We start from the raw sequence: 25,736 nt of genomic DNA on the forward strand, positions 1-25,736 counted from the left end.
GATTGATTGATAGCATCATTTAACAGCGTCCCATTGCAGGTGCCCATCTTAGTTAAAGGCTCACGGGGCAGGACTGACTTCCTCCTCGTCGGGCGTCCGCTCTCGGCCGTCACAGTGGCAGCTCTTCCGTGTCATACGTTTAATGAATGGTTGATTGCGGCTCAGATTGCACATGACATTTATCTGTGTCACTGCATTCTCCCCTGTGATTGGCCAACGGAACGAATAGCTGGATGGTGTCGGGAAACATCCCATTCATCTTGCTGTTAAAGCCATTTTCATAACACTATCCCGCTCAAATGATGTGTTACTTACAAACCCTGTGATATAAATCTATATGATTAGGATCCATATCCCGCACTGATATTTGTACAAATACAATATATCAAAAGGAGTCTGATCCGTCATGACGTCTTATTGCTTTTCATAAAGGTATATCTGCCCTTAATGTCTTTACAAAATTACCTCTCTGGCAAGCAGGCTGGTATTGTAAAGAAATAAGTCGTGAGAGAAATGTGAGTATGATAGCAAGGCCTGAACTGAACGCGCACCAAACACCACATGTGAGTAAAAATCAGCTTTGGCAGATAAACAGCAGTTTTACTAAGAGACATTAACTAGCTCATATGGGTGATGGAATGTCATCGGTATGCTAGGAGAAAATAATGCAAAATACGGTTTATGGCCAGTAATAAGTATTAATACATTTCTTATAAATATGCATAATGTATAAAAAAAAAAAAATTACAATTTTAAAAACTATAATTATTTGTAATTATTGTAGCTTTTTTATTTTTTATTTATTTAATTTATATATTTATATATAAATTTATATTTCTATATTTATATTTCTACAGATATAGACAATTTATAATATTTTGAAATGCAATTATTTGTGAATTTTTATATTGATCATTTTTTTATTATTTAATTTGATTTATTGTTTCTAACTTACTATATATATATATATAAATAAATAATGTAACTTTTATGTTTATTTCTTATTTCTTATGTATTATTACTTAATTTGATTATTTTTATTTATGTTTTATTTATAGTATTTGTTATATTTTTAATGTGTTATTATTTAATTTATTTATTTTTCTAACTTGGTGGCAAAAATGTAATTCTGGACCTTTATTATTAAGTATAATTTAATATAATATATTTACATGTTATCATTAATGTACCGTTTATTTATTTATTTAATATGTAGTTCTGGACCATAGCATCTATGTCTTTGTTACTCACATGCCCACCTTGTTTTTGCACCAGTGAAGTCTGCCTTATTTATTCAAAGAAGCGTTTAGCCGTCTCTTGATAGTATCCTCCCCGCTGCTAGCAATGTCAGACAGGCGTCCAGGAGTTAGCGGTTAGAGGTAAACAAGGGCAATTGAAAGACGTTGCGAATGGCACGGTCCAATTGAGCCGTAATAAATCTGGTTTGAAGGTGAAAGCAAATGGCACAGAGCGTTTGAAGCTACCTACATTGTGCCCACAGATATTAAAAGATTTGTTTCCCACCAAGTCATCCACGATGAGCTGGAAGTTTTATGTATGGGTCTGTGTCATACGGGATAATAACCTCACACACGGACGACTGGGAGAGGCCATTCTTTTCTTCTCTGTCAGACTCTTTATTCCACACCATTACTCAAAGAGACTAGGCCAAAACCTAGTGAGCTGCTTGCTGTCTGCTGCCTACATAGGGAGCTGCTTTCTAAGGGAACATCCTGACTGAAATCAAACCACCGTAATCAAGCGTTTCCAGTGAGGAGACTCGATTATGCTACTGGGGTTGTAATTTAATACATAAATAAGCATAAGATGCATTAATATTGGGTAAAATAGTCAATTATTTAATTATATAAGCTGTAATAATAAATGAATCAGAAGTAGCGCTGTCAATCGGCTGAAATTGATAGTCAAATTAATTACATGATATGCTGATTAGTTAATCATTCCAGTTTAAGAAGGCACTAAATGCGCCGAATTAACGCTGTGAATGTTTAATTGAAGTCATTGTCATTCTTTCCAGCACAAACACGTCTCCTTTATATGTAAATTAAGCTCATTATAGGTTTCACCTTGTTCACAGAAGACTGTGCTGTTTGACTGATGCAATTAAGTATGCTAAATCACGAAATTCATCACAAGGAATCAATATTTATTGATTCATAGAAGACATTACTATTTTATTGGCAATGGCAGATAAAACATTGAATTTGCATAAAATGAAGAAGCTGGTATTGAATTGCTCCAGTGATGTATATATATTTTTTTCCACAATGGGATTTTCATTCTCTGTGAAGAATACATGCAATGCTGGCTTAGAATATTGCAAATGAAAGCCTTGAGTAAAAACAGACAAATTTAGTGTCACAAAATATTTGAAACTTTCTAGTTAATGATTTTAATGAATAAATTAATGAATGTTAACTTGTATGTTGGTACCGTGTGTTGGAATTGATGAGCGAAGCTACAAACAAAACAGAAAATATACATTTTAAACAGAAAAGTCCAAAACTTGGCACATTTGTTTTATATAATTAATATATAATGTTTATGTATTTAATACATTCAGTATATTAATATATCTATGGTTAATTTAAACTAAAAGTTTAATCATCATAATTTAATTATTTAATGTAATTTCTTTTTTGTGATATTTTGTTTTTGTCACTGAAAAGAATAAATGTAATGAAATAAAAGCGTACAATATTTTTGTAATAATTTAGTATTATTTTAAGAATTCTTTATATTATATAATATGTAGTATAATTATATGTATATTTTATATGATTTTGTGTGTATGTATACATAATTATTGAAATATTTAACAAATTTTCTATTAGATATTTACATTTTAAAATGTAAAAATTGAAATTTTTGCAATTATCCAAACCCGCTCACTTTCTCAATGACGTTTGCCAAGCAGTATAATTGATCTTATATTGGAAATACAACAGTTTCTCATCTCTATAGCATTCATACATTTTTCGTTTCTTTCTCCAAATTATCAAACCATTTTTAGCTTCACATTTTTCACATAGAAAAATTGGAAAGTTGTCCTTTCATTGTGCTGCACGCCTACGGTGCCTTAAAATGCTGCATATGGAGGCAGCTCGTTAGATTTTGGAGCAGATCCAGACAGTCGATACATACAGGTGAAGCACAAAGATGCTGAGCGATGTGAGATTCACAAGCAAGCAGGCTTTCTCATACCGAGAGCCCCATTTTACTGGGCTGCTCTGAAGATGGGCGTCATGTCACCTTCACCCTCACAGATGGGCGGTTTGATGTCGATAAAATGCGAGCGTGCCACATTGCAGCGCTGCGTCCAGCAGCTTGTTTGCTCATGGCTCAGAGCTCCTTCGCCCCTGTCTGATGTTGCTAACACCTGGTCCGGGCTGGCCCTCTCCACGGGTTGGCCCGTTTTGTGTTTCCTAGAGCCAGGCATTGGCCCACTACAAAGGCACCAAACACGCCAAGAAGCTGAAATCCTTGGACACCCCGAAATGCCTCAAACACAAGAGTTCCCTGGTCACCAGGGAAAATACCAACAAGGAGCCGCCCAGAGGCCTCTCTCCCTCCACAGCGGCCAGCAACACTGACAGAAAAGGTAAGAGAAGAGACGTTATCTCATGCTTACAAGCATCGCTGTTATGGCTGCTCATGCTTGCTTGAATAAACCCCCAAACCGAAGTGTTAGTGTGCAGCTCATCTTGAACCGTTTGCAACAGGCATGTATGATACAAAGAGCAGTGTGTTGATTCTTTTTGAAGTGTATGTTTTTTTTTTTTTTTAGAGATTGGGCAGATGAATAAAATAATGTGATAAAATGGCAAAACATTTCATAGAGTTAAAGTGTGGCCACATTTCCTGTTGCTTGAGTGAAAAGAAGGTATTGCCACAATTTTGCAAGCAATCTCAGCAAAAGAACCTGCATCTTATTAGAGACAAAATGATTTATATTGTTAATTTAAAAAATACTGCAAAGACAATGCATGTCAACTAAACTAAAAAAAAAATATTAATAATTTTTCAAAGGTAGGCAGACAATAAAATGGCAGAAATATGTGGCCACATTAACTTTTTGTTCAGTGAAACTTTGCAGGTGAAAGAAAACTGTTGCAACAGTTGCATTAGTTTTGCATGCAACCTCAATAAAAGAACATCTGTCTTCAGAGTCAAAATTATGATTTATATAGTTAATAAAAACACAATGCATGTAAACAAAACGACGTAAATTAAATGAATAAATAAATGAAATCAATTAAGATTTACTGACAATAGCATGGCAAAAACAAACAAACAAACAAAAATATAGAAATGTGTGGTCACAGTTACTGTTGCTTGCTGAAACTTTACAAGGTACAGAAAGCACAGATGAAATAAATAACAAATCAACCACCCATAGCTATTCTGCTGGCTAGCAAACAAATCAACTCTAAATAAATGATATGTTTAAAAAAACAAAACAAAAAACAGCAAGTAAACAAAACTTTTTTTTTTTTTTCAAAGATTCGTGGACAATAAAATGGCAAAACATTAACTTATTCACCGATATTTTAATGATCATAAAAGATGAAAATCAATGTCTGGCCATCTGAGATTTTGGTATGGAGCATGATTTTTCTTTAGTATTACAGCACACTGTGAGTGTATATTAGCACCATTTGTTGTTTGTTTTGGCATCTGAACATTTGTACCCAGAAACAATGGCGTGTGACTTCAGGCTTGACAAGCGAAATTGGTCTGTGTTGCAAATTCATGTGTCAGAGTCACTAACCTTAAATCTGAAATGTAATTGCATAGGGAGATTTCTTTGCACAGGCAAGTCCATCAGACGGAATTCTTCATTGCACAAATTGCCACTGGAATTGTATTTTGCTCACAAAATTTCATCAAGCAGCAGTAAATATGACCACACTTTTACATTGATCCATATGTAAGGACTAGCAGCTGGTTGGTAGAAGACATGATATTATAACTGAGGGTTTTGTTATCTGAAGAGGTTTCTTGACACAAGTCGTATCATGAAGACTTAAGAAACCACCTAGAACACCCAAACATCTTCTGCAAGTTTTGCACTCGCAAAGAGAACTCAGAAAAATGCAAGAATCTGTGCGAGTTCTGCGATTTATTGCCGTTTTGTGCTACAGAAGAAACATTCATCAGATTTCCCTGGACAAGACTTGACCTCCTCTTCTATTTCTGTCACAAAGATCTCTCTCTGAACTGGAAACAAGAAATATGTTCCAAGAATTGGCTTAAAGGCTATAATTTGAGTCCTAGGCAGGCGTTTTGCAGTAATTGTGTCGCTATTGCACCAGTACAGTACTTCATATTCATGTGCACCAGTGGAAAATAGCATGACGCCCACTTCAGGTTCTGGTTTTCATTGACCTGTCCTGATCTTGATGTTCTTCCGCAGTACAGCGAAGTTATATATCGCTCTGGTGGTTCAATATGACTCGTAGTGCTGTTTGAGATGGTCCAAAGCAAACAGCATCCTCCTGTGTGTGTGTTTGTTAGCGATCCAGGGGTTGGCTGTATTCTCTGCAGGATTACAGCTGGATCAGGTTTCTGGAGTCTCATGGCACAAAATTGTGTACGTAAGCACATTGTGGAATTAGGTGCACTCAACTCATGTCTGGAACCTGTTCTGGAACCAATAATTTACTTCGCTCTTTTTTTGTTCTGCTTGTTTAGGCCCAGCAGTCAAGCTCGCCCAATCAAAATGTCTATTTGTGCTCAAACACCTGGTGTAATCTAATTTGTGGCATTTTAAGGCAAAAGTGTAGCCTGAAGTCAGAGACACGCTCCTTCACAAGCTATTATTGTCTTATAAAGCAGTGCCTCATCACTATGAGCCAGAGGAAATGCAGTTTGTGTGGATTCGTAGATGCAAGACCAAACACATAAACACAAATAATGCATTAGCGTCAGCAGTTTGTGTTCTCTGTGCATTGTGCAATTCATAACAACACATTTCTGTCACCAAAAGTTGTTCTTGTCAACCCTTTGGGGTGAGTTTACTAAACAGTTGCAATGGTTTTGCATGCAATCTTTCAGTTTAAAAAAATACTGCAAAAGACAAAGCTAAAAGCAAAAAGAACCCCAATGCATGTAAATGAAATACTAATTTTCTTTTGCAACACATCTGGCTCTTTTTCCATTTTTTCTTGATTTGTCAATAAGTCAAAAAGATTATTCATATAGTTAAATATATTGCAAAAGACGAAACTGAATATAATTGCAAAATACATGTGGATGAAAAAAAAATTCTGCAGTGTTTTTTTGGCAAGACTTTTTCAAAGGAATAGTGCACCCAAAACAAAAATTAGCTTAGAATGTATTCACCCTCTCAGGCCATCCAAGATGTAGATGAGTTTGTTTCTTCATCAGATTTGGGGAAATGTAGCATTACATTACTTGTTAACCAATGGATCATATGCAGTGAATGGGTGCTGTCAGAATGAGAGTCCAAACAGCTGATAAAAATCCACCAGTAATTTCACACCACTCCAAATACATCAGTTAACATCCTGTGAAGAAACAAATCCATCAATTAGCCGCTTAAGTCTTCAAACCATTGTTTCTGGTCAAAATACAAGTCCATAATCCATAATAACACTTCCTCCAGTGAAAAATTCCATCTCCTGTTTTCCTCTCACATCAAAATACACCCACATATTTGTTTATGGCTCTTTTTGCCTGTAAACACTGCTTGATCTATGTACATGTCTCTCCTGGTTATGGATTATTAGCCAGAAGCAAGGATTTGATTGTGTTGGATTTGTTTCTTACAAACACACAGCATTTCACTTCATAAGATGTTAACTGATGGACTGGAGTGGCGTGGATTACTTGTGGATTATTGTGATGTTTTTATCAGCTGTTTGGATTCTGATGCCACCCATTCACATTTCTCCAAATCTGATGAAGAAACAAACTCTTGGATGGGAGAATACATTCAAAGCAAATTTAAATTTTTGGGTGAACTATTCCTTGCATTAAGTACACCTTTATCTTCTGCAGTACTTTATTTAATTGCAACTATATTCATCATCTTTTTGACTACATGGCAATCCAGGTTAACCAGGCACTGAATGTGCTAAAATAAGAATATGCTGCATTTCAATTAAGCAATTTTTATTCTTTCCCATGCAAACACGCCTCCTTTCTATGTAAATGAGACTCATTATTGATTGCACCTTATTCATAAAGTAGGTGCTTTTGTGGAGTGATGCTGTGCATTCACATTAAGTAGGCCTACGTTAGATCGTGATAGTGTGCTGCATCCTGCACTCTTTAGTACTCAAAATTGGGTTTTGCACCATGCGCATCGCATTTACCACAGGTCTTTTGTGTACATTTGCACTGTGCAATTTGCATAATTTCTTTAGCGAACGGTGCTAAAACAACACATGCACCACGTGCATATAAATGCCGCTATCATCAGCGGGTACTATTCATTTTAGTCAATTCCCCCTTTTGTATCTCTGGAATGGAAACGCACGGATCGGTGACCTACCTCTGCCGTTATCAGAAAACTAATCGAGTCGGTGTATTGTTTGCATTAATAAAGCCTGCGAATAAAGAAGGGCACCGTGACCCAGTTGAGTACATGATCACGCAGGGCCAGAAACCTCCCGATAAATCACGCCACATCATACCGAACGCAGCATCACACCCAACCGCTTCTCTCCCGTTCCCAGCGTTTGCAGCGAGCTGGGCGTTTGTTTGTCAAAATGCCACTCGGTAATGAATATTAATGTGCGTAGATGTCAGAGAAATGAATTGTGGGGGCGGCTGAAAGCTGCATTATCTAGAGTTTATTTGCCGCATGTAATGAATAGCAGAGGCTCAGACACTAATAGGGCGGCTTCAGAGAGCAGATAGCAGCGCGCGAGATAGTCTGCTCTTTTGGAGTGGCTGTTTAATGTGTTTAATTCAAGGTTTTCTTTTTTCTCTTATTAAATAACAGTCATTTGTCAGGGCTGGGAAGTGAATAATGTGTGGGAAGAGAATATGTATGCATTTGACTTCATACTTTGGAGTTATCTGTTATCTTCCATCTCGATGTCACTGCATTCTTAGTGGATTTCTTAGCTTGGGGCTTATCTGTAAAGGTCATACAAAACTTTAGTATGGAAATTGCTTCGGACCTTGTGAAAAATAAATGCAATATATGCATACTCATATGTTGGTGATTGTATTTGTAATTTTATTTTTTATTTAATAATTCATTTTTAATAATAAGTTTTCTTTATAAGGATCAAAATGTGTTTATTTGTTGTACCTTTTTGTGCACTATATAAATAAAAATAATATAAATAAAATGATATTAATTTGCATTTTGCTAATTTTATATTGTATATTACATATTTTATATACAGTCAAACCAAAATTTATTCAGATTTATTCGCTGTTTAGAAAATGGTCATAAAATATGACAAGAACTCAGAGATAAACTGTGTCAGAACAAATTCATCTTGATAATGTCAGATAACTTTGATAGAAAGGTATGTAATGAATTCAGTTGAATAGCTGTCAGCTGTTAAATTTAAGTACACAATTAGATAATACCAATTTAGGTCAATCAGTTACCAAGCAATACTTCATTTTGTTCAGTCTGTGGTATAAAAAGTTCGCATTAGCAATTAAAGAAAAAACACTTAATCAAAACATGCTCAGGTCAAAGTGTCTGAATAATTTTTGTCCCAAATTTTTTCAGTTTTACTGGTAGTCCACTGTATGAAGAATTTTTGGGTATAATATGTCACAGTTTACTTTATTTTGCTATCCTCACTTACATAAATGAACTATAGTGTCCTGCACCCACTAGTAAAAAAATAAATGATATCTGGTGTCTGAATAATTTTTGGTTTGACTGTATATTGTATAAATTATGCTTTATGATATTATATAAACAGTATATAAATAAATATGTTATATGATAGTATAGCATATAATATTTATGCACGCACACACACACACACACACACATATATATATATATATATATATATATAATATAAAATTATGCTGTATATTATATATAAATATTATATATTTATATTCCCCTTCTATGTAAAGCACTTTGAGTACCCAGAAAAGCGCTATATAAATGTAACGAATTATTATATATTATTTATATTAAATATTTACATTGTTATTTTATTAAACATTTATATAAACTAACATATTAAATTATTACATGCATATTAAAAATAGTACTTCACAAAAATGAATACTTTAAAACTTTGGGAAGTAACAAAAGACAAAGACATAACTTCCATGCATATACAATGTGTTTGCATGCATAGGCTGCAGGGCTTGTTTTGTTTAGATGTAGATTTTGTACCTGGAAAAGTGCTTTACATTTTCTTTAGTAGTAGTAACTGTGTAGAAATAATTACTAAGTGAACCATTATTGAAAGTGAAAGCTGGCTTACTTTCTTTTCCTTGGTGCATCTAAATCATTTGAGGCTAGAAAAAAGACACTACAGCACCTCCAGATCTAGCGGTGCCACAGACGTGTACAAATAAAAAAATGGAACAAAAGTAAGAAATTGTCAGAGCTGAAAATGACATCTAATCAGTGAGACAGCAGCAGCAGCACAAATGGCCGCTATCTGAGGCAGAGAGAGAGTATGGTCCTTTGATGTGATGCCCGAGACGGGCAGAGGGCAGAGAAAGAGCCGCTGTAGATGAGGAGATGAGTCAGCAGCCGCGTGCATGCGTGTGTGTGACAGAGACGCTTCCATCTCTCTGTTCCAGTCCAGTGCCGCAGGAAATGTACCCTGATATTAGCTATTAAAGAGCAGATTGTCAGGGGAGGGACGCCAGCTCAGACAGCTGCACAATGCGGGCAGAAAGCACAAGGCAGGGAAGAGAGAAGAGGAGACGCTTTCACGTGCTTCAGGGCTGGATTACGGACCGGGATGGTGCTCTCGGGTCTCTGAAACCGTACGCTGCGTGAAATATCACCTGCAAATCTGATGCTGCTCAGACGTTTCTCCTGAGAAAAAGAGCCCTGGGATCTTACATGTGTCAGTTTCAGAAGAGATCACAACACTGTCTCCGACTGTGTTCAGGTTTAGTATGGTTGAGATACAGGCCTTCTGCAAGACTTGAAAAGGTCGTAATCAGACAGAAAGTCTCAAAATCATAAAAAAAATGTTGCATGCATTGCTAAAAATTTATATCTTCAGGATTTGTGTCTTGTTTTCCAATGCAAATTTCTAAACATCCTTAAATCAAGATACATTTACCTAAGATGCAAAATGAAGATATGAAGTTTCTTGTTTTCTGAGAAACTGAACAAAGTTTATTGAGTTTGTTTAAAGCAAGAATAAATATCTGTCAATGGTGAATAAATCATTTGATCATTTTGCATTCTTTAGACATTTACACAAGAAAACGAGACAAAGGAACAGCATTAGATTTTTGCAGTGTGATCAATTATTTCCAGTGGTTGGGAGCAAACAGATTTATGCCTTAAGCAATTATTTATTTTTTTATTTTTTTAACTTAAAAGGTCTTTAAAAAGTCTTAAATTTAACTTCATAATTAATGATTATAATTTGTATTCATATTTTCTGATTTTAATGAATTAAAAAGTTAATTACAAGCACTGAAAATGTTTTGTATGGTTTTAGTTTTAGCTAACTATATTAACCCTGGTTCAGATTTGCCAAGATATCAAAGCCATCAAAAGTCAGAGATCTCAACATAAACATCAAATGATCTGAGCTGCTATCCGCATTCATTTCATAGCATTATACTCTTACTTCATGGCTCATTTGCTTTCATTTTTATTCCCCCGAGGCATTTTATAAGAAACATCTGAGACACAGAGTTGATAGTTAAAGGTGAAGTGTGTAATTTCTGCATCACCAAACAAAACTGCACAAGTAAGGACTGCCTTACAGACTCAGTATAAATGGTATAAACTAAGATAAGAGAAAGTTATAGGGGGAAAAAATACACAGAGGAATCCAATAAGTTTGAGAAAGGGCAATAAAAAATTATTTTGAGAAGAGAGAGATTTGCAAACTCCAGCTGTTCAGTCATCAGCAAACCTGATATCCTTTCCCAGCATCTTCACTGTCTGCAGCGCTCAGCCTTTCATCAGGCACTGAACTGGAAAAAAAGCCTTACAAACACACACTTACAGCCTGCTAGAGATGATGATAATTCTGCCGAGAAAGCCTCTTCTGCTCACCAAGGCTGCATTTATTTGACCAAAAATACAGTACAATTGTAAAATATTATTACAGTTTAAAAGAACTGTTTTCTATTGTAATATATTGTAAAATGTAATTCATTCCTGTGATGCAAAGCTGAATTTTCAGCATCATTACTCATCGTGTCACACGATCCTTCAGAAATCATTCTAATATGCTGATTTGCTGCTCAAGAAACATTTCTGATTATTATCAATGTTAAAAACAGTTTAAAACAGTGATGCTTTATATTTTTGTAGAAACCGTGATGCATTTCATTTTTCAGGATTCTTTGATAAATAGAAAATTCAAAAGAACAGTGTTTACTTGAAATAGAATCTTATAAATGTCTGTTTTTTTTTGTTTGTTTTTTTATCAATTTAACTCTTTCTCCACGAATGAGGGAATTTTCTGGCTTTCTGTGTTTTCACTGTTTTACGGTAGGAGGCACTATTACACATCCTCTGAAAGAGTACAGAATCTCAGGATCAAAACATGGTGAAGAAAAAACTGATAAAAACAATCAAATATGTAAACAAATGGATATGTAAAATAATAATTGATGGAAGTGATCTACTACATTTTTGTTTTGATCATTGTTTTGAATCCAATCCCAGCATTTTGTTCAAAATGTGACTTTTTTATGAAACTTATCCAAATTCAAGTGTTGTTAAAAAAAAAAGAAAGAATAAAGCTAGAGTAAAATAGGTTTGAAAGCAGAGGCTCTGTTCTTTCTTTTGACATATTGCATGTTCAGATATTCATGCAACAAAATATTCTGGGGGCATGACATTTTTGTGAAAATGATCAAAAATGCTGGAAGTGGCTACATTTATGCATCCTTGCTAAAAAAAAAAAAACGTAATTTCTTTCAAAAAAAAAATCTCAACAGTACATGAAACATCAAATCTCTTCTGATTGGCTGTGAATGTGTCGTGTCACGCAGTGTGGACAGGCTGATTGGCTGTCAGTAGAAAGCTGTCGTGTCGTGGTGTTATGGCAGCAGCACAAATGACATCCTCACTGGTGTTTCACAGCAGCTATTACTCTCTATAAAATATGGAGAATTTCTAAACGAGATATTTGGGGCAATTAATAAAAAAACAGAGGTCTGACAGGAACGCGTGGCCCTCGGGGACTGATTTCACAAGTCAGTGTGATTCATAATGGGGCGTAATCATTATAATTAGAGGCCTTAATCCAGCATCATGGTAAAAATGTAATCAGAACTCAAGGGAACTTTCTGATTAGTTGGTATAATAACGAGGGTGGAAGGATTATGGAGACGTGCGCTTATTACTGCCCCCGTAATTAAAGAGCAGAGATTGGCAGAGCATTTGGGCACATCAGTGGGACCGGAGAGGAGCTGATGGAATGAGCAGCCCTCTTTCTTTGGGTTGTACATCATTCATTATTGGGTTACTTGAGAAAATTATATATATATATATATATATATATATATATATATATATATATAATTTCATAATTGGTATGATTTAATTATCAAATAATTTTTCAATTTAGTATTTAATTATTATTTATCGTAATTAATAATCATATTTATTAATACATTTTTTAAAGATTAATATTTTGAAAAGTTATGTTGATTTCAAACTAATTTCTGTAATTGTATCAGACAGAATGTAATATATTATTTTTTACATATAAAAATATATTTTTATTTAATTCTTAATCTTTTTCTGAAGTGAATATTTTTAATTTTTATTAGTTTTAAAATATTTATTTTCAGTTATCGTAGCATATCAAGTAACTTTAAAAAGTTTTTGAATTTTTTTTTTTTCAGTTTATGTATATATATATATATATATATATATATATATATATATAAGATTAATAAAAGAATGAAACGAATGAACATATATATGAGCCGTATATATGTATTTATATATATATTTTTCCCAATGGCAATATTATCAACAATTTTATCAAACAAGATGATATTTTAGAGTGTTTATACAAGTCATTAAGATACAAAATTACAAAATTATATGAATGTCATTGCATTTTAGCATTTAAGAAAAAAAATTGTGATATTTTGTGAATGAATGCAGTAACATTCAGATATTTCAAGTGTGTCCAAAAAGTGTCTTTCCAAATATTTTAGGGCTTCGGAATATGATTGGTGACATAAAAATGAACTAGATGGATTGACCCAGATCTGTTCTGCCACCTTCAGCACCTTGATAGAGCAGATTGATCAAGGCCATTCCGGTCATTAATGAGGAACCATTGATCTCTTTGTCTTTTTCCTTCTCTGATGTTCTATCAGAGTGTGTTTCTCCTTCTTTTGCCTCACAGGTCACAGCAGAGTCTATAGATCACCAGCACACTGACAGACAATCAAAGCAGCCTGTACTCTCACAAATTACCCTTTAATGACTTATTTTCACACACAAATGCTGCTCAAATTGATCACACGTCGTAGTTTGGGATGTGCCAGACTTCACGTAGAGTTGGCCGCTTGTGATCCAAGCCTCCTGATGGTAGATGAAAATGAGGCTAATGTTCAGGTCAGCGCCGCCGCTCACCTCATTTACTCTTTATCAGTCGTTCAAGGTGAATCTCCCCATAAACAGCAAATGACTTTGTGGGCTTTTTGACATTTGCGGTAAATTGATTAATTGTAAGTGGAGACATTTTAAATTACCTCTTCACTGAAAGAGTAAATCTGGATGGAAAATATTATCTAAATTGCTTGGTCTGTTCACAAGATACATATATCCACACAGTGTTCTTGCAGCAAAGATAAGTTTGGCAATTTTGTTAGATTATGAAGAACAGTGCTGCTGTATATTCAGTCTTTATTATTTGCATTATCCTCACCTGTTGCACACAGTAAGGAACATACTGTAGAACCGGTGTAATCTGATTCATAAACAAATGACTCTTTTGAACCAGTTCTTTTTAATGAGTCAGCCAAAAAGACAAATTAGTTATTGTTTGAAATGTTATATAAATAGTGTTGTGTTTTGTTCAGTATATATTCAGAACTATTTATTTGAGGGTTTTCCTCAAAAGTAATAAAAGAGTCATTAATGAAGTCATTATGGAACTAGAATCATTAAGTGGAATGTGATTCATAATTGGTGAAATTGCCTGTGATTCAGCATCCTACTTAAAATAGGACATAATTTTTTCCAGATGATGTACTCCTTCACACACATCTTTGCACCAAATGTGCGTTTACTAAACCAGTACTAAAACTAAAACTATTAAAAGATAATTGAAATAAAGCTTAGATGCATGTTAGATGAAAAACTTGAATTTGACATTTTAAACACAAATTTAAAAACTTAAACATTTCAATTTTAAAATTAAAACTGAAAACACAAAAATAAAAGTAATTCAAAATATTGATGAATATGGTGACACTTTGCAATAAGGATTTATTTGGTAACATTAGTTCACTACATTAGTTAATCTCAGCATTTAATACATTTTTCACAGCAAAATACTGTTAATATTAGTTAATCGACTGTGAAATAACGTTTAAAAAAATATAGTGCTCATTGTTAGAGTATGATGCAATAGTTAGTGCATTAATGCTTTAATTAATGTTAACAAATGACACCCTATATTTAAAACCTGGAAGACTTTAACATGTGATTGCTGTTTTCACGTTTGTTTGTTTGTTTGTTTGTTTGTTTGTTTATTGTTTGTCAGTCAAACCACTTTAAATCTTTGAGTAGGGTTAATTTAAAATTTCAATAATTTGATAACATATTTGCATGCTCTCTGATGTTGGTTAATGGTCACATTGAAATGCAGGTAAACAAATAAAATATTTCAAATTAAGTAGTTCAAGTGTTTTATTTTGTTCTTTATTTTCTCATTTTATTGTATTTTATGATTTAATTAAAGCATTAGTTTTTCATCAACTCTTTCATTTACCCCAGTTTGGGAAACCCTGGAGTTGCATTTCATGATGTTGATAACAAAGAATGTTTTATTTCTCTTTGGTTTTTTTAATAACAATAATCTCATGTAAATCTATAAATTAGGTCAAAGGTAATCTAAAAGTAATCCAAACGTAGTCAGAATACATAACCTAAAATGAGTAATGTAGATTAAATTAACAACTACAATTTTCATTATGTAATTTATAATCAGTAACAGACTACAATTTGTAAGTAATCTACCCATCTCTGCCGTTGACATGTAGGCCTATAAATTAGTTGTCTTACTGGTTGACGTGGACTGTTACAATAATTTTTTTCCCTGTCCGAACCCTCATCTGTAGAGCTTTGAGAAGAGCTCTTTTGGTTTCCTGTTGTCTCTGGTTGAGTTCCCAGCTCTTACTCACAGTGGTCAAGCTCGACTGAAGTGTCTGTGTGGCCGCTGCAGATTTAATAGAAACTGGAGTGTAAATGAAGTTCTCTGTGGCGAGCCGTCATGGTCAATGATGCTTCTCTGGTGGGAGAGAAATGGCTCTATTTGCCATCGGCACTGGCGCCCCGGTCCACGGCTCAACAAGCTAATCTCCGTTAGCCAGCTGGTGAGCCTTTCAACACGGATGAAGGACTCTGGGCTCCAAAACTATATGTGCAGAACTATATTGGTGGAGTTAGGGTTAACTAGGGCTGAAATGATTAGGCAAAAGTATTGTCACTGTCCACAATAATAATAATAATAATAAAAAATAAAAAAAATTTGTAGTTGAATAGTCGTTTGATCTCATATGACCTAATGTAAGTGCCTGCAATAATGCCGTTTGACCAGTGTGGCGCTGTAGCACAAGACTGTATTTCAGCCCTCCTATATATAATCCAATAGAAGAAGACACGCTTATGAGCGATGTAGGGGTTAAGGCTAGATGGTATACAGATCCCTCTACTGGGCATGCAACAATATAGCGTAATTTTCAGTGTTGGGAAGGTTACTTTGGAAATGTAATAGGTTACAGATTACAGGTTACCCTATTTAAAATGTAATAGTAGTGTAACTTTTTCAATTACTATATTAAAGTAATGTAACTGATTACTTTGGATTATGTTTGACTACTTTTCTAAATTTCTAATGAATGTTTTCAACTGTTAAACATTTACAGCATACAGGGTTAACCTTACAGTATTATTTAACACTGATTACAGTCAGACTTTACAAAATCCTTCATCACTCGAATTAAGATGATAATAATTGAACACATCCACCACAAAATGTACCGCTTTTTACTTTGAGATTGATCTGAAGTTAAATGCAGATTTATTAGTTTACTGTTAAAATAAAATCTTTGCGTAACTACAGGAAACTAATGCTTTTGGGGGGCAGTTATCTAATAAGCATGTGTTCTATTCTGTGTACTAAACTAGTGAATTGGTGTCTTTTTGAAACATTAGTTGTCTGTTTGTATATGATATGATGATAGTTTTTGAAAAAAGAAATTGTAAAATGCTCGCGCTTCAGTGTGTGTGTAAACGAAACCGTATTCTGCGCCATTCATTTCCATAGACACAGGTTAGTCAAAAGATTGTTACATATGTGTTGCAGACTTTATACAACGTAATTATAAACATAAGTACACAGATATAAGCTACTTAAAATAAAGTGTATCAAGATTGTACTTAAATGTACCTCATGTAACAATAATTACTGTTTTTGCATTATTGTAAGGGGTAGGTTTAGGGTTGGGGTAGGTGTAGACATTAATAAAACACAATCTAATAGGTAGAAAATTTAATTTACTCTTAGCTTCCGGTTTTAGCTGTTTAGCTGCAATTCAGCACTCCAGGTCACGTCATATTTGTAATAGCGCGTTATACAATAGACTGCTAAAAAGCAAGCAACTTTACAATATTAACCATGAAAAAACAATGCCAGTGTCACTTTCAGTTAGAATTACAACAGCTCTATGTATATATGAATATGTGTAGAATGTGAACTCTATATTTTAATGAATTGATACTGATTACGAACGTCGAACGTTTACTGATTATTCAGTGCAATAATCAATTTGTTGATTATTCATTCTAATAATCATTATATTAATTGAATTTCAAAATAACCGTTTGTTGAAGCCCTAGGGGTTAACTAATTGGTCTTAGTTTGAGCAAGATGTTCGGTTGCATCCTTGCCTCTTTTCTTTTACAGATGATCCAAAGAGGAGCTCTGGGATAAATAAGAGACTCTACTTAACAGGTCACCAAAATAGAACGACATAATTCAGTATCGATTGAGTCCCCAGGTTCTGAAATGATGAGAGCCTCTGTGTTATTACTGTACAAAGAGTTCAGACCCCTCAGACATTGATCAGAGCGTCCTGCCAAAAGCAGACCTCATCTGGGGAAAATCAGCGGCAGTTTATCTTATTTGGTGCAATTAATTTCAGTGTCTACCACATTAGGTAATACTGGCGTGTGGTGCCATCGATCTCGATATTTGACACAGTTATTTTCCAGCACAAATAAAGGAAGTCTTAAAATCAAAGCAAGTCCAACACTCAGGGAAAAACTCGCAGCCAGAACGCAAAAGTGCTGTTTGATGGAATAATGTGCTCATGTATTATTGACAATGGCAACGAAGGAGCTTTTAGAGGTCGACAAGTCATCAGTGACATCAGGGTTCGTGTTTATGTGTGCCTGCTGCATATTTATTTATCCAAAACACAATCCAATTCTCATCCATCCAGTGGACAATATAATGTGTGTATAATTGGAAAAGTCTGACTTGTATTTGAACCTCAATAGCATTCGGTGCAGTGCTTCAGTTAGAAAAATAGGCATGTGTTTATCAAATATTTATTTCATTTAATTTGTAATAATTAAATTTTTACATTTTATTAAGTTATTATATTTTTAAAATAGTTTTTATTAGATTTTATATTGCATAGCCCATAAAATTAAAAACGTTAAAAATTAAAAGGTACTTGATCTTAATCATTTTCTCCTTATATTTGAAAAAATGATAGATGCAAATTAAATGATTATACATAATAAATGAATAATGAGTCTGTATTTATTTATTTCTTATTTTTATTTGAATTTTTACATTTTATTAAATTATTATTATTATTTTATTATTATTAAAATTACACTTTGTATTGCAGTGTATTTTGTTAGTTATGCAGGACTAAATTGTCCAAAAATATCTAGTAAATAATTTTCTCTTTATATTTAGACCTTGATGGATACAAACTAAATGGTTATTAATAATAAATGAAGACTTATTGTTTGCTTTTTAGATTAATTTTTACATTGTAATATATTATTTTAATAGTTTCTTAATTATGAACTAATATTTAGTTGTGTGTGTGTATGCGTGTGGTTTATGCTGGAAATTGAGCAACAATGCTTTTGTATAATATATCTTTGTATAATCTATTAAATTAAGTACTTTAAAAAATGAAAGGTAGTTAATATCAATTATTTTCTCTTTATATTTGGACCTTGATAAATGTAAACCAAACAATTATTCGTAATTTATGAATGATGAGTCTGACATCAGTGCAAGAACAGCTTCACATTATGAAACACTTGAGATCAAAACAAAAGACTCACAATAATAACCCTAAAACTATTATTTTAAACTAGATCTGCTATGGTATAAACACTAAAGCACTATCACACTTACCAATAACAGGTCATTTGTCTTTTACAGGTGGGAGTCCTGGAGCGCCTGTGGCCCCTTCATCACCCTCTTTTGCCCAAGGGTCCGGCCCCGGTGTGGAGCCCACAGAGCCAGAGTCTACCTCAGTGTCAGGAGGAGAGGACGGCCGCTCCATCACGCCCACCCTGCCTGAACCAGAGGAGAACGACCCCGAAGTCAGTCCAGAGGCAGAGGCAGAGACGGAGACGGAGGATGAGAAAGCGCTGCGTCTGCTCTACTGCTCCCTCTGTAAGGTGGCCGTCAACTCGGCGTCACAGCTAGACGCACATAACAGCGGTGAGCGGCTTCTCAGAGCGCCTGCACTGAGGCTTTTCTGAATTGAACAGGATCAGGTCTTACCCTGACACATGCAAGACAACAGAACTGAAGAAACAGCCTTTAAAAAGGGGCCTTTTATCATTGTTGTTGCTGCAGTTTTATGAAAGTAATAAGTCACTCAAGATTACAGTGATCTTGTAGTGGTAAAAAAATTTAATTACTGTAATGAACAGCTTCTTTATTAGAAACTGTGAGTCAAAGAGTTTAAAAAAAAGACATAGGTGACTTTATTTCTTCAGTAGAACAAACGAAGATTTTAACTCAAACCGTTGCAGTCTGTCAGTCATATAATGTCAGTCAATGGGTTCCACGGCTTTGAGAGTCAAAAAAACATACACAGACAAAACCAAATTAAACCCTGCGGCTCGTGACGATACATTGAGGTCTAAAGACATGAAACGATCGGTCTGTGCAAGAAACTGAACAGTATTTATATCGTTTTTTTCCTTCCTTCGTGTATTTAGACCTCAATGTATCGTCACGAGCCGCAGGGTTTAATTTGGTTTTGTCTGTGTATGTTTTTTTGACTCTCAAAGCCGTGGAACCCATTGACTGACATTATATGACTGACAGACTGCAACGGTTTGAGTTAAAAATCTTCGTTTGTGTTCTACTGAAGAAATAAAGTCACCTATGTCTTGGATGCCCTGGGGGTAAGCAGATAAACATCAAATTTTCATTTTTGGATCAACTATCCCTTTAAATACTACGGCAAGATACTGCACCTCAGTTATGATTTTTGGCAAGTTGGGTTGTGAGGACATTTTTCAGACTAATTAGATTACATTAACATGATAATTAGAAACAAAATTAGTTTTGGTCAAATAAATGGAGCCTTGGTGAACAGAAAAGACTTTTCTTTTAAAAGCATTAGAAATCTTACTGACTGCCTCTTCTGAAACTCTTTTTGCTTCAGATAAATGTTGTGATGTGGAGCTGCTTGATTTGGTTCATGGTTTGGAACTTTTGAAAGATTTTTTAAAATATGCTTATGGAGAAAATGAATCATAAAAATACTGAAACCAAAGCTGTGGGTCACAGAAGCTGCTTTTCCTTCATTATTTGATCCAGCTGATCTGTATCATTTTTTTTTTTTTTTTCAAGTTTAAGATCCATGAGAACCATAAATTCAGTCACATGTCTCTTTTGATGGTTAGTGTATACTTGGTTCTAACACATATACAGTAATTGAATTTGAAATGTGATGCATCAGCACTAAAGACCACGTCCAGCCCTCACATTTTTATTTTCTCTGGCGAATGCGTATCATTAAGATGATAAATGTTTTGAACCTGCCATGTTTTGTTCCTCAGGCACCAAACACAAAACCATGCTGGAGGCTCGGAGTGGGAATGGCTCCATCAAATCCTTCCCCAGGGCCGGGCTGAAGAGCAAGCTGGCTGCACCCACTAAAGCAGACACGGGCCTGCAGAACAAGACATTCCACTGTGAAACCTGCGACGTGCGCGTCAATTCAGAGACGCAGCTCAAGCAGGTGAGCGCCGAACCTCATTTGACTGTCACTGTGAAAGCGCAAGCGCAGCGTGATGCGCCGGCATTGCGTAGGCAGCATCAAAGGCATGGATTTCAGTAAAATAATGTAAAAATCTCACTTGACTAAAGATTTTACTTGTGAGATTTCATTTATAATGTAACTCTAATGTTGTCACTCCACTGGAAGATTTTAAGATTTTTAAGATTTTAAAGATTTTAGTAAACTATTGTTTACTATTTTACTAAAATAATATTTTTGATGTACAGTACCTGCTTTAAAGCAGTGGTTAAACCATTTATTTTATAGGAGATGGAAAGATTAAAAAGTATAAAATAGCTTTTTGAAGAAAGATGTGTGTAATTCCGTAAATTAAATATAATGATTGATATATATATATATATATATATATATATATATATATATATACATACAGTATATAGATAGCTAGATAGATAGATAGATAGAAATATTTTTATTTTAATATTTTAATTATTAAATTTTTTAAATAATGAAAATAATTACTTTAATTAGTTGTGTAGATGTATGTTGATATAAAAATGATTTCTGTAATTTTGTGGAGGATATAGATACCCACCATCCATACAATATTAAACAATATTTAAAAAAATATATAATAATTATAGTGAAACATAAATAAATCAAAATCATACAGTCTAAATAAATAATAAAGGATGGGATATTCTGTTTTGGTGCTACTGATAGCAGTGGATTGTTTTGCTATAAATGCGTGTGGCAAATAATCTGCAGTGCAAATTGTATTTTAATTTGGTATGAAAAGTTCATAACAGCATTAAACGCTGTTATAGAATCTGTAAACTGTGTCTGTCAGCTCATCACATCTGTGTCACAATCTGTGTTTGTATCATCAGCATATCAGCAGCAGACGCCATAAAGACAGAGCTGCAGGGAAACCAGCCAAACCCAAGTTCAGTCCTTACACCAAAACCCAAAGAGGAGCTACCAAACAGACAGTAGGTTCCTGCTTCCTTAACAATACCTGGAGAAAAATATTATTTAGCAACCCTGTTCATTTCAGTAGAAATGGAAAACAATGAAGGCAGTTCTGTTTTGTGTTGCTGGTGGTGCTGAAATAATGCTGCCAGCCCAGACTGTTTCAAAATCAGATGTTGCATGATGGATTGATGCCATATTTAATAAAAACAACATGAAATGATTTCACAATGAATTTAACTTTCACAATGTGACACATTTCAGAGTGGAAAACTGTTCAGTGGAAATAATGAAGACCAGGACTTTAACATAACTGTTTTCTATGTGAATATATTGTAAAATGTAATTTATATCTATGATGCAAAGCTGAATTTTCAGCATCATTACTCCAGTCTTCAGTGTCACATGGTCCTTCAGAAATCATTCTAATATGCTGATTTGCTGCTCGACAAACATTTCTGATTATTATCAGAGTTGATAATAAAACAGTTGCGCTGCTTTATTTTTGAAAGATTCTTTTATGAATGGAAAGAAAGAGCAGCTTTTATTGAAAAGAGAAATCTTTTGTAATAACTTTTGATCACACTTTTGACCCCAAACTTTTGAACAGTAATGTAGTTTATTAGTGTGCTATCAGCACCTGTTTGACTCTTGTATGTCAGCAGGGAAAGTTATTTCAGAGACAGAGGAAACCATTATGTTTTGATGAATGCTTATCCTTTTGAATAACACATCCTGATGAATTATACACATCAAGACCGTTTATTAAAGCAATAGTTCACCCAAAAATGAAAATTCTGTCATTGTTTACTCACCCTCGTGTCGTTCCAAACCCGTATGCTGATATTTTTCTGCTTTGTTCCATGCAACAACAGCTGATAGTGACCACATCTGTCAAGCTCACTGTGAACACAGATGAGATTTCAAAGACTTTCAGTGAGCGATTTGAATTTCAGTCTGTTCCTCAAACAAAATCTATCATATGACTTCAGACGCTTTGGAAGATAGCACATGAGTCATGTGGACTACTGTTTTGGTGCTTGCGGTCACTCTGAAGCATTGTTGTATTGAGACTGTTTGGTGTTCCACGGAAACGAACAACCACATATGGGTCTGGAACAACATCAACATAGTGAACTATCACTGGAATCGCATAACATATGATTGCATAGCATTGTAGGGTATAACTGCAATACACATTTTACTAACGAAATTGAATCTGCATGCAAAAATATATGCCGATGCTCATGTAGTATGAGCTCATGAGTTCAATCCTAAATCAGTGGTACTTTGTACTTTTGTGGACTTGTGGACTTTGGCCTATATTTTTGTGTGTGCATATCCTTCTTCCCCTCTTCTTTTAAATTTATATTTATTATTTGCATTTTTTACATTTACATTTACACTTTAGTTATTTAGTAAACTTTCATCCAAAGCGACACAAATGAGGACAATAGAAGCAATCAAAACCAACAAAAGAGCAACGATATGCAAGCGCTATGACAAGTCACGCAGTACACGTAGCAAGTTTTAACACAACACATAGTTTGTTTGTTTTTTTTTTATAAAGAAAACAAGTAGATAGAATAAAAAAAGAAAGCTAGTGTTAGAGGGTCAGATAGATATAAAGAAGACTAATAAATACAAAGAAGACTTAGAATAGAGAGTGCTAGAGTTAGAGGGTCAAATAAAGATGGAAGAGATGTGTTTTATTGTTAATGAAATAAGAAATGAATGTTATTATGAAATTAATTTCTGTAACTGTGCAAAACAACACATGAAACATACGGTGCAATTACATTTAATAAATGAACAAATACAATAATTTGGATTTTTTATTATTATTAAAATAATTATAATTTAAAATATTTAAATATAATTTGGTGTGTGTATAAAAATGACTTTTGTAATTTTGTAATATATATTTATATATACACATATTGTATATGCATGTACATATATGAATCATGTTGAAGAATGTTATTATTAATATTATTATTATATTATATTATATTAATATTTATTATTATTATTTATATTTTTATTTCATTATTTATATTTTTTATATATTTTAACTAGTTAAAAAAATTATTTAAAAAATATTTAAAAACCTGTCCTCTGTTCAGCAGGTGAAGATGTCAGCTGGTAAAGACCTGTGTCCACCGCTGACCACCAGGATAATGCCGTCCCACCTGGCAGCTGTTGCCGCTGCGGCCGCCGCCGTTGGCTCTGCCTTCCCGCTGCGTGCCTGCCATAACCCCGCCCTCTTTCAGACTCAGTCCCTCCCTGCCGCGCTGCTCCGCCCTGCACCGGGGCCAATCAGGACTGCTCACACACCTGTACTGTTTGCCCCTTATTGACCTTTGAACTATGACCTCTGGGGGATCCAATCATTAACCCCTCCATCACCTCATGCCCAGATCCAATGCGCAATATCGCAATAATTTAAAGACAAAACACGAACCAGGTAACTATGCATCATCATTTAAATGTGACACACTGACATTAAGCTATAAATGTATTGGTGGAGATTTGATTTTTGTTTTTCTGTATGGAAACCATGATTCATCATTATCATCGCTTAGAGTACAAGATTGATTTGTAAATTTAAGGTGAGTTTGGGGACACAGATTTGTTAATAATGGGGAAAATGGAAAGTTGTATTTCTCTGCTGTTTTGCACTTTAAGTCTTTCTGTTGTTGATTTCCGTGCTTTAGATGACTAGATCCCTTCCTGTTTCCAGCTGTTAGTGTAACAAGGTCAGCAGTGCTTCATTTGTCAATGGACCCGTTTCACATTTCTGTGGTTCTCAGAAACAGAAGTCATCATAAACTTCTATAGTGGTGAATGGAATCTACAACAAATACCGTTTTTGGGTTCCCATTTGCTTCAATAGAGAAAAAAAATAAATAAATAAAAAACATTATAGCATTTCTATGACTTCACAAACGAGGAAGAAATATCTATTCATATATCATATCAACATAATCATATCAAAAATGCATATATCAAATAGCTACATGATCAATTACGCTGGTCAGAAAAGAGAAATGTCAAATTTGCCACCACTCCCTCAAAAAATATACTTTGAAACTATTTTCACTCTGAAATTGCTAATTTATTTCCCAAAATTAAGAATTTATTGTTAATCATACATTAATTTGATCAAAATTAATTTTAATCGTTGTCTGTTCTTAATAAATTAACTAATGAAAAATTTTCCATCACTTGCATCACAATTACCACATTGAATTAAATTTTCCAAGTAGAAAAACTAAAAAAACTTTAATGCAGAGGTAAAAATGCAAAGTATAGTGTACATGAAAATATTTTAAAAACTTTGCTAGATTTACAGTGTTAATAACTCTGGAAATGCATCTGTGAAAAGGGTCCATTTAAGACAATGGAATAAGTTATTGGTGATGGATCTGACAGGTTTGGGACATTAAATGTGCATTTTATACAGTTACTACTTAAGAAGTTTCAGCCAATAACTTGAGATGTAAATGTCATGTGACTGATCACGCTCGAGCAGGAAAATTGTCATGTTAATTTTGATGTTAAGAATGTTAAGGCTGCTGACGTCAAAGGCAGTCAAATAAAAGTTCATTTCAAAGTTTTAAGACCCTCCAAAAATGGTCATTGTTTGCAGTCCAATTCCAGATCCAGATCCAGCTCCAGCTTTTCCAATACAAATTAAGCCCTGTTGTACCTGTTTGTGAATATGTGTGTGTGTGTGTGTGTACAGCAGAACTTGGGGGAAGATAAGTGGGTGGTTTCCAAAGTAAAATGCTGCTGATTCATGTCAAAGCAAGGTTAAAAATATAGTGGGATGTTTGCTAAACAGATGAATATGTAAATGTGCAGGAGTGTGTTTGCGTGTGTGTGTGTGTGTGTGTGTGTGTGTGTGAGTGTGTATGTGGGGGTGAGTTAGCGGGCTTTTCACCTGAAGTCGTACCTGGAAACATCTCATGAATATTACATGAGCTACTGGGGCCACAAAGCTTGTCTGTCTCTTCTTGCAATGTGAAAACCGATAAACATTTTCAAATAAAGAATCCTGCTTTGTTAACTTGCTTGTTTGAAAAAAA

At 34.3% G+C, this 25,736-nt stretch overlaps 1 protein-coding gene across 10 annotated transcripts in view; it reads left to right on the forward strand.

The window, feature by feature from the left end:
* The window catches only part of znf385d (zinc finger protein 385D), a 129,389-nt gene extending 104,121 nt beyond the window's left edge, over positions 1-25,268 (forward strand). For 9 of the 10 annotated variants that reach the window (XM_058748015.1, XM_058748014.1, XM_058748017.1 and 6 more), the window contains 5 exons: positions 3,451-3,622; positions 18,852-19,136; positions 20,492-20,673; positions 21,564-21,665; positions 23,772-25,268. In XM_058748015.1, coding sequence (XP_058603998.1) covers positions 3,451-3,622; positions 18,852-19,136; positions 20,492-20,673; positions 21,564-21,665; positions 23,772-24,005 — 975 coding nt within the window. In that variant the 3' untranslated portion in view covers positions 24,006-25,268. The remainder of the gene's footprint in view (positions 1-3,450; positions 3,623-18,851; positions 19,137-20,491; positions 20,674-21,563; positions 21,666-23,771) is intronic. The other variant, XM_058748013.1, reaches the window with a different exon arrangement.
* The last annotated feature ends 468 nt before the right edge of the window (positions 25,269-25,736 follow it).

The sequence above is a fragment of the Onychostoma macrolepis genome, chromosome 16, assembly GCF_012432095.1.
Source record: "Onychostoma macrolepis isolate SWU-2019 chromosome 16, ASM1243209v1, whole genome shotgun sequence".
NCBI lineage: Eukaryota > Metazoa > Chordata > Actinopteri > Cypriniformes > Cyprinidae > Onychostoma > Onychostoma macrolepis.